Below are 13,059 nucleotides of genomic sequence, written 5' to 3'. Positions count from 1 at the left end.
TTAGTGGGTGGAATGTTAAGACAATTGGCGGTTTACAAAGTTGCAGCTACAGTATGCTTAACAGTGCAAATATTATTGTACAGCTATATGGACACTTAATCATCATGGTGCTTTTTAATGGTAAGTATACAACTATTGGTTGTGGTAAGTATAATTGAAACATTGGTATCATTATGGTAAGAGGGGAAATAAGTATAGCCAGTTACAATTGTTATGGCTTAGCACATAATAAAAAAAGAAGATCAATTTTTACCTGGCTAAAAGAGAAAGAATATAGTATCTATTGTTTAAAGGAAACTCCCTCTACAAATATAGATGAGGTTGGGTGGAAAAAGGACTGGGAGGGAGAAATATATTATTGTCATGGGGAAAGAAACTCAAAAGGGGTGATTATACTAATTAATACACATTTTGATCCGATTTTGCAAACTGTGCAAACAGATCCTCAAGGAAGATCGTTTATTTTAAATATGCTATTGGACCAAAAACAGATCTGTCTAATTAATCTATATGGGCCAAATAATGATGATCCACACTCCTTCGAAATATATATAATAATCTACTGAGCTCACAAGCAACAAATGAATCTATTATTATGGTGGGAGATTATGATAATCGTAAAGGAAATCACACTACAAACTATCACCCTCAAGCAGTTAAGGAGATCATGAAGATCATGGATACATTAGAACTAGTGGATATATGGAGGTGGAAAATCCTGACCTAGTGAGATATACATGGAGGAGGGTTAATCAAGCTAGCTGTATTGATTACTTCCTGGTCTCAATCTTGCTGGCATCAACAGTTTAAAAAGGGATTAATAAGAGACCGAATGCGACCACCATCTAATTGGCAACCATATAACTCGTACAGAATTTCCACGTGGACGGGGATATTGGAAAAGAAATGGTAGACTTTCAGGTACTCAACAAGAAGGTCTGATTTCATTACTACTAAAACAGGACACAGGTGGTAAGTATAAAGATCCAGTCCATTTAAAAAACTGGAGGCCTCTTACACAAATCCTGGCGAAATGCATAGCCCATAGAATAAAAAAAGTTTGACCAGATATTGTTAATCCTGATACTATTTTTTTACATGGACAATATATTGGAGATAATATACGACAATTACTTGAAACAATTGAACATTATGAAACATCAAAGATACCAGGCCTGGTCTTCATAGCAAATTTTTAAAAGGCGTTTGATAAAGTACGGCTACTTTAATTTCGGTGAATCTCTTATACAATAGGTTAAAGTTATGTACAGCAATCCCAGATGCAAAATAGTAAATAATGGTTACTTCTCAGAAAGTATTGAGCTTTTAAGAGGAGTAAAACAAGGCTGTCCGTTGTACAAAAAAACAACACTTGATTCAACACTTAGAGTTTTTCAATTTAAATTAATATACAAAATTCTTGCCACCAACAGAAAGTATTCACTTTTTCCACATTTTGTTATGTTACAGCCTTATTCTAAAATGGATTAAATGTTAAAAAAATAAAAAAAATCTCAGCAATCAACACACAATATCCCACAAAGACAAAGCGAAAACAGGTTTTTACAAATTTATAACAAATAAAAACCAGAAATACCTTATTTACATAAGTATTCAGACCCTTTGCTACGAGACTCGAAATTGAGCTCAGATGCATCCTGTTTCCATTGATCATCCTTGAGATGTTTCTGGAGTCCACCTGTCGTAAATTAAATTGATTGGAAATTATTTGGAAAGGCACACACCTGTCTATATAAGGTCCCACAGTTGACAGTGCATGTCAGAGCAAAAACCAAGCCATGAGGTCGGAGAAATTGTTCGTAGAGCTCCGAGACAGGATTGTGTCGAGGCACAGGTCTGGGGAAGGGTACCAAAACATTTCTGCAGCATTGAAGGTCCCAAAGAACACAAGGGCCTCCATCATTCTTAAATGGATGAAGTTTGGAGCCACCAAGACTCTTCCAAATTGAGCCGTCGGGGGAGAAGGGCCTTTGTCAGGGAGGTGACCAAGAACCCGATGGTCAATCTGACAGAGCTCTAGAGTTCCTCTGTGGAGATGGGAGAACCTTCCAGAAGGACAACCATCTCTGCAGCACCCCATCAATCAGGCCTTTATGGTAGAGTGACCAGACGGAAGCCACTCCTCAGTAAAAGGCACATAACAGCCCGCTTGGAGTATGCCAAAAGGCACTTAAAGACTCTCAGATCATGAGAAACAAGATTTTCTGGTATGATGAAACCAAGATTGAACTCTTTGGCCTGAATGTCTAGTGTCACGTCTGGAGGAAACCTGCCACCATCCCTACGGTGAAGCATGGTGTTGGCAGCATCATGCTGTGGGGATGTTTTTCAGCGGCAGGGACTGGGAGACTAGTCAGCATGGAGGCAAAGATGAACGGAGCAAAGTACAGAGAGATCCTTGATGAAAACCTGCTCCAGAGCGCTCAGTACCTCGGATTTGGGCGAAGGTTCACCTTCCAACAGGATAACGACCCTAAGCACACAGTCAAGACAACGCAGGAGTGGCTTCAGGACAAGTCTCAATGTCTTGAGTGGCCCAGCCAGAGCCCAGACTTGAACCCGATCGAACATCTCTGGAGAGACCTGAAAATAGCTGTGCAGCGACGCTCCCCATCCAACCTGACAGAGCTTGAGAGGATCTGCAGAGAAGAATGGGATAAACTCCCCAAATACAGGTGTGCCAAGCTTGTAGCGTCATACCCAAGAAGACTCGAGGCTGTAATCGCTTTCAAAGGTGCTTCAACAAAGTTCTAAGTAAAGGGTCTGAATACTTATGTAAATGTGATATTTCAGTTTAATTTTTTTTTTTTTTTAAACAGTTTTTGCTTGGTCATTATGGGGTATTGTATGTATATTGATGAGGGGGGAAAAAATTTTAATCAATTTTAGAATAAGGCTGTAACCTAAGAAAATGTGGAAAAAGTCAAGGGGTCTGAATACTTTCCGAGGGCACTGTATATGGGGCATACAACAATCTCAGCTCTGTAGATTTTGCTGCGAAGAGACAGAATCACTAGATCATTTATTCTGATATTGCCCCTATGTAGCTTGTTGCTAGTCACAGGTTCAGGAATGGTAAAAAAAAAAAAAAAAATCACAACCTTCACTTAAAATGAACCTTACAAATAGCAGTTTTGGGCGATTTGGTCAGTCAATAAATAATATGACAATACTCGTAGGAATGGCTTTTATCTTTAGCTCACAATCTGTGGATACTATACGATTAGAAAGGTTGAAAATGTATTTAAAACATCACAGAAGCTATTTTTGGCCATTTTAATAAAAAAATTATCACAGTAAGGTACTTCATTGTTACCCAGAAATAATTTGATATTGAGATAAAAACGTCTGCATTGGACCTTTAAGGCTGTCACATGGGAACAAAGCAGGGCTAGAGTAAGAGTATTACTGGAAAATCAATGAAAATAGATATGGTTTCATTTGGGCTTTTGTCTAACACAGGGATGGGCAACTTTGATGGGGTGGGAGCCACAAAAAAATGGAACTCATCATGAGGGGCCACAGTGGCTGGTGGGTCTGCGTACCCACATCCATACCCCCACCTTGCGAGCAAAACATTTTAGCAGCCAACCTCGTGGCAGCGAAGATGATTGCAGGAAATTAACAATAAAACTAAAAACAATTTTATAACTCCTTTCATGCAATTCTACTCATTTTGCCATGGGGCAGAGAGAAATGTTTGCAGTTTATAATATGAAAACTGATGATCAATGGTTGGTAATTCGACCATGCTTACTAAAAGTTTAGATAGCTGGGGCTAGATTAATTTACGAATCTAAAAGAAAGTTGCTGATATGGGCTAATTTAGTGACTGCTGATGCACAACCACATTTTGAAATTGCACCTTGTATATTCTATTATTCTAACTCTCAACAGTAAGTTCAGACCCCAACTGAGTCCCCCCCAAAAAATTAAATATATTTTAATGAATTCATCTTTTTAATTGTTTACAAAAGGGGGACCACGTGCCGCCAGTTGCCCATCCCTGGTATAACATACAGTATATGGATGGATATTGCACACTGATCGTAAAAACAGACAAACTCCATCCCAAATCAACCTATTCCCTACATAGAGCACTACTTTTGACCAGGCTCACACTTACTTGGCCTGTGCATCAGCAGCTTTCTCCCTGGCCACGTTAGCCATGTGACTCAGTTGGTAGTATCTCTTCTTGACCTTGTGGAGCTCTCGTAGTGCATCCACTACCTCACCCTGTACCCTCTGCAGCTGCTCTAGACCCTGTAGGGCAACACAACGCATCATATTATTACAAATGTAATACAACAATATGTATGGACGGAACAGCGTATAGGGGTAACTGAAGGAGGAACTCACTGCATTTAAACTACAGTGAGGGAAAAAAGTATTTGATCCCCTGCTGATTTTGTACATTTGCCCACTGACAAAGAAATTATCAGTCTATAATTTTAATGGTAGGTTTATTTAAACAGTGAGAGACAGAATAACAACAAAAAAGTCCAGAAAAACGCATGTCAAAAATGTTATAAAATTATTTGCATTTTAATGAGGGAAATAAGTATTTGACCCCTCTGCAAAACATGACTTAGTACTTGGTGGCAAAACCCTTGTTGGCAATCAGAGGTCAGACATTTCTTGTAGTTGGCCACCAGGTTTGCACACATCTCAGGAGGGATTTTGTCCCACTCCTCTTGGCAGATCTTCTCCAAGTCATTAAGGTTTCGAGGCTGACGTTTGGCAACTCGAACCTTCAGCTCTCTCCACAGATTTTCTATGGGATTAAGGTCTAGAGACTGGCTAGGCCACTCCAGGACCTTAATGTTCTTCTTCTTGAGCCACTCCTTTGTTGCCTTGGCCGTGTGTTTTGGTCATTGTCATGCTGGAATACCCATCCACGACCCATTTTCAATGCCCTGGCTGAGGGAAGGAGGTTCTCACCCAAGATTTGACGGTACATGGCCCCGTCCATCGTCCCTCTGATGCGGTGAAGTTGTCCTGTCCCCTTAGCAGAAAAACACCCCCAAAATGTTTCCACCTCCATGTTTGACGGTGGGGATGGTGTTCTTGGGGTCATAGGCAGCATTCCTCCTCCTCCAAACACGGCGAGTTGAGTTGATGCCAAAGAGCTCCATTTTGGTCTCATCTGACCACAACACTTTCACCCAGTTGTCCTCTGAATCATTCAGATGTTCAATGGCAAACTTCAGACGGGCATGTATATGTGCTTTCTTGAGCAGGGGGACCTTGCGGGCGCTACAGGATTTCAGTTCTTCACGGCGTAGTGTGTTACCAATTGTTTTCTTGGTGACTATGATCCCAGCTGCCTTGAGATCATTGACAAGATCCTCCCGTGTAGTTCTGGGCCGATTCCTCACCGTTCTCATGATCATTGCAACTCCACGAGGTGAGATCTTGCATGAAGCCCCAGGCCGAGGGAGATTGACAGTTCTTTTGTGTTTCTTCCATTTGCGAATAGTCGCACCAACTGTTATCACCTTCTCACCAAGCTGCTTGGCGATGGTCTTGTAGCCCATTCCAGCCTTGTGTAGGTCTACAATCTTGTCCCTGACATCCTCGGAGAGCCCTTTGGTCTTGGCCATGGTGGAGAGTTTGAAATCTGATTGATTGATTGCTTCTGTGGACAGGTGTCTTTTATACAGGTAACAAGCTGAGATTAGGAGCACTCCCTTTGAGAGTGTGCTCCTAATCTCAGCTCGTTACCTGTATAAAAGACACCTGGGAGCCAGAAATCTTTCTGATTGAGAGGGGGTCAAATACTTATTTCCCTAAATAAAATACAAATCAATTTATAACATTTTTGACATGCTTTTTCTGGATTTTTTTGTTATTATTCTGTCTCTCACTGTTCAAATAAACCTACCATTAAAATTATAGACTGATCATTTCTTTGTCAGTGGGCAAACGTACAAAATCAGCAGGGGATCAAATACTTTTTTCCCTCACTGTACGTCAAACTGTCTCTAGATTGACAGATTCAACAAATCCAATAGATTCAATGCTGGTTACGTTGTGCGAAAGGCAATGTTTTAAATGATAAATACGGTCCGTAGTTTAACAGTGCATGTAGCATGTGGAGGTCAAGGCTGTACAAGTGTAAGGGGTTTTCCAGGGTTTTCCACTGCTTGAATAGTAACCTTTAGATCACAATATTTTCAAAGCTAACAAGTGACTCATGTTCCTGCTTTGTTTGATTCTCTGTCATTAACAACAACTACCACAAAGTAGCATAAAGGTCGAGAGGAAGTCGTCAGTAAGTACTGATCAATTTGGTGCCTTTCCTAATAAGGTATAGAGAAAATGAAACGCTTTGGCTGTTTATGTTAGATTGTCTTAGAATGTATTTCCCTCCTCAAGAAAAAGTGAAAGTATGACATGAGAAAACCTCTGGTAATGAGTTGTGTGGTTTTGTGAATGGAGGCATTGTGGGCTTCATGAAAACTCCACTCAAAATCTACCTAATTTGTATTTTTTCATGATGTGGCAAGTGACGCTTCCTGAAAGACCAATAATCTAGAAAACTTGACTGCTGACATGCAAAACATTTTTAGGACTGTATCAAGAGAGGACTAATGGAGAAAAAAAACTAAAATATTGTTTTGGAGTGGATTTTTTTTCTTTAAGACAACATGCTCCGGTTACATAATTTAATAATTTTCATAAGGAGGAGGCTATCATAAGCTGCACTCTTTTAACCTATATCCCCCTATGGTCATTCTTTTTTTAAGTAAGGGCACCCCCCCCCCCAAAAAAAAATGTGGGAGGTCTACTGAAAATCTGAGTAGATGAATTCTAGTAGGCTTGATGTGTGTGTGTTCAAGCTGTAGATAAATCAAAGAAAACCAAAAACTCAAAAACCATTTCTACACAATGTTCTCAGCTTAGTGAAGCCTGATGAAGAAAATGTACAGTTGTGAATGCTGCACTACTTTTGTGAAAATAGATTAGTCTAAAAACATGCATTTTCTTCTTTCTGGTTACTCAGACGAGGCTGCACTGCAATGTGGATCATACATTATTTCAGTGTATCCTCCAATAAGCCACTGCACAGCTCAGCTCACCCTCTTGGCTTTCAGCTCCTTGGCTGCCCTCAGGCTCTTCAGAGCGTCGGCAGTGAGTGAGCGATATCCGTCGGCTGCCGTGAGACGACACACTCCACTCTGTGCCGTGGCCTCAATCAGAGACCTCCACACAGCAAACACACTCCTGGCAGTATACACACACACAGAAAGAGAGCGGTGTTACTACACCAGCACTATGGCATCCCCTGATGTTAGACTGTGTGATTAGTGACAGGAGCATCTTCAATTATGAATAATTACAGTATTTGACAGATATTTCCTTCATATATGTTTATGAAACCCTGAATGTAACTTGTTTTACAAAAAAATGGGGGTTCGAATGGCTGAGAGTAAAAAGGTCATTAACATGTTGTGGGATCAAACTATCAAGCTTCTGATAGGTTACCCAGAGTTCAAAGAGTCTCCCTTGCCTCTTTGCCAGTCTTTCCTCTGGAACTGTACGGCCAGCCTCTGGAGGGCCTGAGAGAGAAGGATATATTTTATTAAAGATGACAGGAAACACAATTAAGGATATTTCATGACATTCACCTTATAAACCTTGTTGTAACCCATAAATATGAATTTGTTTTGGAGTGCAAGTGCAGGGCCCAGCCTAAAGTGAACATGTCTTGTTTTTGTGTACAGGATAACATGTAGATTTGGAGCGAAAAGCAGAGTTTTTTTTTTATCAATACTAGAAGCTCTGCCCTCAAGACCCCTGGTGGAACATCAACACCCCAGTGAAAACAGCCCTATCCAGTGTTCACTTCCTGTTTCAGATTAACTCACTGCTGACTTCAGAGAAGTGATCCAGGAGCTTGGCTCAGAAACACACTGGCTCCTTCTCACCAAGACATCAAATAGCAGAGCCGATACGCGCCAGCCACCAGTAGTACTAAAGCCACAGACCACTTTTATTCTGAACTTTTCAGATGTGGAGGGATCGCTTCACAGGCCCTTGTTTCACCATCGCCACCCTGCTACATTCCCCATGGTGCAAGGGTCTGAGGTGAAAACACTGGTCTGAGTGTGTAGGTTAACATTATTACAACTGTTAAACCTACTCCATAGGTCCAATGTTAATGCATTGTTAACGACCAACAGAACCAAGGGACAGCATCACAGGACACTCATTTCACTACGGAAACTAACTAGAAACCACAATGGTCAGAGGCAAGTTCAAAGTCCACGGCAACATGTGGATAGGAGACTCAATAGGAATGCACTTATGTCAGACACTACAGGAAGTTACTACAGTAGATATAACCCAGCTAGGCATGTTAGAAAAGGGTCAGTTCAGTGCATCTAAAGCAGACATTTCCACAGACATTTAATGAAGTTATCAGCTTATCAAACACCCTATTATGTAAATCTTATCAGAATGACGTACACCAAGGATAACTCCATGGGGAAACATCCAATGGGACATCAGCACTACAGTACAATATGGGACATAATTATAACTGTTGTTTCTGGTTCTATTCCCCTGCCTTGCTTATGGACAACACCTAGGTCCCTGAAATACTCACTAATATCTGAATCAATATCTGAATGCGTTCCATTTCAAAACATTCAAGATAAGTGCTTTGAGTAATGCTTTTAATGTGGGGAGGAGGGTGGTAAGAGTGTTGCTTAAAATAGTTGTTGCGAGGATGCTACCAAAAACACTCAGAACAGGTTCGTGTCTAAATACTCCAACCCCATTTCAGCTCAATGATACGCCACTCTACAAGATGTCCCAAGGTCGTATCACATGGTTTACTGTGCCCCCCATAAGACACGGACATACACCCAACCGGGCACAGATGTCAATTCAACGTCAATTCCACGTTTCGTTGAAACAATGTTGATTCAACCAGTGTGTGCCCAGTGGGTCCGGACCACGGCTTGTCAATCAGCATCAGTATTATGGGAGGCCTCTCACCTGACTGTACTCTTGTTCTATGGCAGCACGCTGTTTACTGAAGGACCTGGACAGAGAAAAATAAACATCACATCTAGGATATGTCAGTGAACTGCATTCAGGCAGTAATTAGATCATCTATATATCTCCGAGAGATAATTGTCAGAGAGCATTAGTCAGCATATACCTCTGTAAACACCCAGGAGGCCTGACCACATGCTAGACATCTGAAGATGTGTTCATAAATCCTTCTGTTTCACTCAGCATCGTTAGTGTCTATTGGTTCTTGATGTGATTACACTGGAGTCTTACACACAATATTATCAAATATGTACAGTATGTATTATACAAACACAGGCTTCTGACAAGCAGGAGCAGGGTAGGGTAGGGGGTGGGACAGGGTGGGGTAGGGTGATGCAGGGTATAGCAGGGTATAGCAGAGACAGGTAGGGAGGATGGGGCAGGGTGGGACAGGATGGTCACACCTGATGTCCTCCAGGAGTTCTACCTCCTGCTGCTGTTTGCTCTGCAGCCGCCCCACTTGCTCCGCAAAGGCCATCTTCACCTGCTGGGTCTCCTTCACCTGTCAATTAAAACAGTGACACATACCTGTATCAGGAACGGCCAGCACCGGGATTAAATAAAATCAAAGTTTATTCGTCACGTGCACAGGTATACAGCTCTTGTAAACAGTACAAACTATCCAGTCAATAAAAAGAAGTGATTATAATTTACAGTGAGGTCCAAAAGTATTGGGACAGATAAAATGTTTTGTTGTTTTGTCTCTGTATTCCCGGACTTTTGATTTGAAATTATACAATGACTGAGGTTAAGTGCAGACTGTCAGCTTTAATTACAGGTAGTTCTTATCCATATCGGATGAACCGTTTAGAAATCACAGCACTTCTTCTACGTAGTATTCCACAGGGCAAGGACTCTACAATGTGTCGAAATCGTTCCGCAGGGATGTTGGCCCATGTTGATTCCAATGCTTCCCACAGTTGTGTCAAGTTGACTGAATGTCCCTTGGTTGGTGGACCATTCTTGATACACACTGGAAACTTTTGAGCATTAAAAACCCAGCGGCATTGCAGTTCTTGATAGAAAACAGTGTGCCTGGCACCTACTACCATACCCCGTTCAAAGGCACTTACATTGTTTTGTCTTGCCCATTCACCCTCTGAATGGCACACATACTCAATCCATCTCTCAATTGTCTCAAGGCTTAAAAATATTTCTTTAACCTGTCTCCCCTGCATCTACACTGATTGAAGTGGATTTAACAAGTGACAGTCCTGGTCAGTCTGTCATGGAAAGTGTTCTTAATGTTTTGTATACTTAGTGTACAGTTGAAGTCGGAAGTTTACATACACTTAGGTTGGAGTCATTAAAACTTGTTTTTCAACCACTCCACAAATTTCTTGTTAACAAACTATAGTTTTGGCAAGTCGGTTAGGACATCTACTTTGTGCATGACACAAGTCATTTCTCCAACAATTGTTTACATACACATTATTTCACTTGTATCACAATTCCAGTGGGTCAGAAGTTTACGTACACTAACTTGACTGTGCCTTTAAACAGCTTGGAAAATTCCAGTAAATGATGTCATGGCTTTAGAAGCTTCTGATAGGCTAATTGACATCATTTGAGTCAATTGGAGGCGTACCTGTGGATGTATTTCAAGGCCTACCTTCAAACTCAGTGCCTCTTTGCTTGACATCATGGGAAAATCGAAAGAAATCAGTCAAGTTCTCAGAAAAAGAATTGTAGACCTCCACAAGTCTGGTTCATCCTTGGGAGCAATTTCCAAATGCCTGAAGGTACCACGTTCATCTGTACAAACAATAGTACGCAAGTATAAACACCATGGGACCACGCAGCTGTCATACCGCTCAGGAAGGAGACGCTTTCTGTCTCCTAGAGATAAACGTACCTTGGTGCGAAAAGTGCAAATCAATCCCAGAACAACAGCAAAGGACCTTGTGAAGATGCTGGAGGAAACAGGTACGAAAGTATCTATATCCACAGTTAAACGAGTCCTATATCGACATAACCTGAAAGGCTGCTCAGCAAGGAAGAAGCCACTGCTCAAAAACCGCCATAAAAAAAGCCAGACTACGGTTTGCAACTGCACATGGGAACAAAGATTGTACTTTTTGGAGAAATGTTCTTCTGGTCTGATTAAACAAAAATAGAACTGTTTGGCCATAATGACCATCGTTATGTTCGGAGGAAAAAGGGGGAGGCTTGCAAGCCGAAGAACACCATACCAACCGTGAAGCACGGGGGTGGCAGCATCATGTTGTGGGGGTCCTTTTCTCCAGGAGGGACTGGTGCACTTCACAAAATAGATGGCATCATGAGAGAGGAAAATTATGTGGATATATTGAAGCAACATCAAGACATCAGCCAGGAAGTTAAAGCTTGGTCGCAAATGGGTCTTCCAAATGGACAATGACCCAAAGCATACTTCCAAAGTTGTGGCAAAATGGCTTAAGGACAGCAAAGTCAAGGTATTGGAGTGGCCATCACAAAGCCCTGACTTCAATCCTATAGAACATTTGTGGGCAGAACTGAAAAAGTGTGTGCGAGCAAGGAGGCCTACAAACCTGACTCCGTTACACCAGCTCTGTCAGGGGGAATGGGCCAAAATTCACCCAACTTATTGTGGGAAGCTTGTGGAAGGCTACCCAAAACGTTTGACCCAAGTTAAACAATTTACAGGCAATGCTACCAAATACTAATTGAGTGCATGTAAACTTCTGACCCACTGGGAATGTGATGGAAGAAATAAAAGCTGAAATTAATCATTCTCTCTACTATTATTCTGACATTTCACATTCTTAAAATAAAGTGGTGATCCTAACTGACCTAAGACAGGGACTTTTTACTAGGATTAAATGTCAGGAATTGTGAAAAACTGAGTTTAAATGTATTTGGCTAAGGTGTATGTACACTTCCGACTTCAACTGTATATGTGTATTAAAGTAGTCAAAAGTTGTATATCTGGTCCCATATTCATAGCTTAAAGTGTAGTATCTGGTCCCATATTCATAGCATGAAGTGTAGTATCTGGTCCCATATTCATAGCATGAAGTGTAGTATCTGGTCCCATATTCATAGCATGAAGTGTAGTATCTGGTCCCATATTTATAGCATGAAGTGTAGTATCTGGTCCCATATTCATAGCATGCAATGACTACATCAAGCTTGTGACTCTACCAATGATGGATGCATTTGCAGTTTGTTTTGGTTGTGTTTCAGATTATTTTGTGCCGAATATAAATTAATGGTACATAATGCATTGTGAGATTTTGGAGTCACTTTTATTGTAAATAAGAATATGTTTCTAAACACTTCTACATTAATGTGGATGCTACCATGATTAATGGATAATCATGACTGAAATCTGAATGATGAGTGAGAAAGTTACAGATGCTCAAAGATCATACCCACAAGACATGCTAACCTCTCACCATTACCAATAACAGGGGCGGTTCTAAAAAATGTTTAGGGGTATATGATATTTATGGGGGTGAGGGCGAGGCGATGTGGCTTAAATGCCAGTGCTGAATTTTTGTCACAGTCCGCCTCAGCTGAAGACTTCCGTCTTAAGGTCAGAGTCTGCAACATCAGAGAACTAGTAGCCACTTAGTGCATGTACAGGCTCCGTGTCGGAACTATGTTAATTCATTAACTCTCTATCGCTCTCTTTCTCTCTGTGTTATTGTGGACATTAGAATATAAGCAATAGCAGAATTAATGGTGCAAAATGTGCGTTGAGCATCATAAGGATGCTGACATCATTACTTGTAACCTACGAAAATGCCACAAGTGAAAACGACCAAGTTCAAATTAAGACTACTTCACAGGAGTAGGACTTTTCTAGACATTTTCTATTAAACAGTTGACCTCTTGTGAAATAATTCGCAATAACAACTTAAATTTTCAGAAACTTCACAATTGTGGGAAATTAAAATAGAATAGAGATGTCGGAGGTACTTTCAACGTATTTCAACCTCTCTATAGCATTGCCACTTGCCACAGTTC

General features: G+C 41.0%; 1 protein-coding gene across 3 annotated transcripts in view; it reads right to left on the bottom strand.

Moving 5' to 3' along the window:
* The window catches only part of LOC106611980 (F-BAR and double SH3 domains protein 1), a 31,637-nt gene that overhangs the window by 18,216 nt on the left and 362 nt on the right, over positions 1-13,059 (bottom strand). For all 3 annotated transcript variants that reach the window (XR_006771059.1, XM_045724057.1, XM_014212720.2), the window contains exons 2-6: positions 9,492-9,589; positions 9,028-9,073; positions 7,510-7,583; positions 7,104-7,248; positions 4,148-4,284 (exon numbers count right to left, since the gene is read on the bottom strand). Coding sequence is in view for 2 of the 3 variants with exons in the window: in XM_045724057.1 (XP_045580013.1) it covers positions 4,148-4,284; positions 7,104-7,248; positions 7,510-7,583; positions 9,028-9,073; positions 9,492-9,589 (500 nt within the window). In the remaining variant the exon portion in view is untranslated. The remainder of the gene's footprint in view (positions 1-4,147; positions 4,285-7,103; positions 7,249-7,509; positions 7,584-9,027; positions 9,074-9,491; positions 9,590-13,059) is intronic.

Source organism: Salmo salar, chromosome ssa09 (assembly GCF_905237065.1).
Source record: "Salmo salar chromosome ssa09, Ssal_v3.1, whole genome shotgun sequence".
NCBI lineage: Eukaryota > Metazoa > Chordata > Actinopteri > Salmoniformes > Salmonidae > Salmo > Salmo salar.
This window is presented reverse-complemented; position numbering and strand designations above follow the sequence as displayed.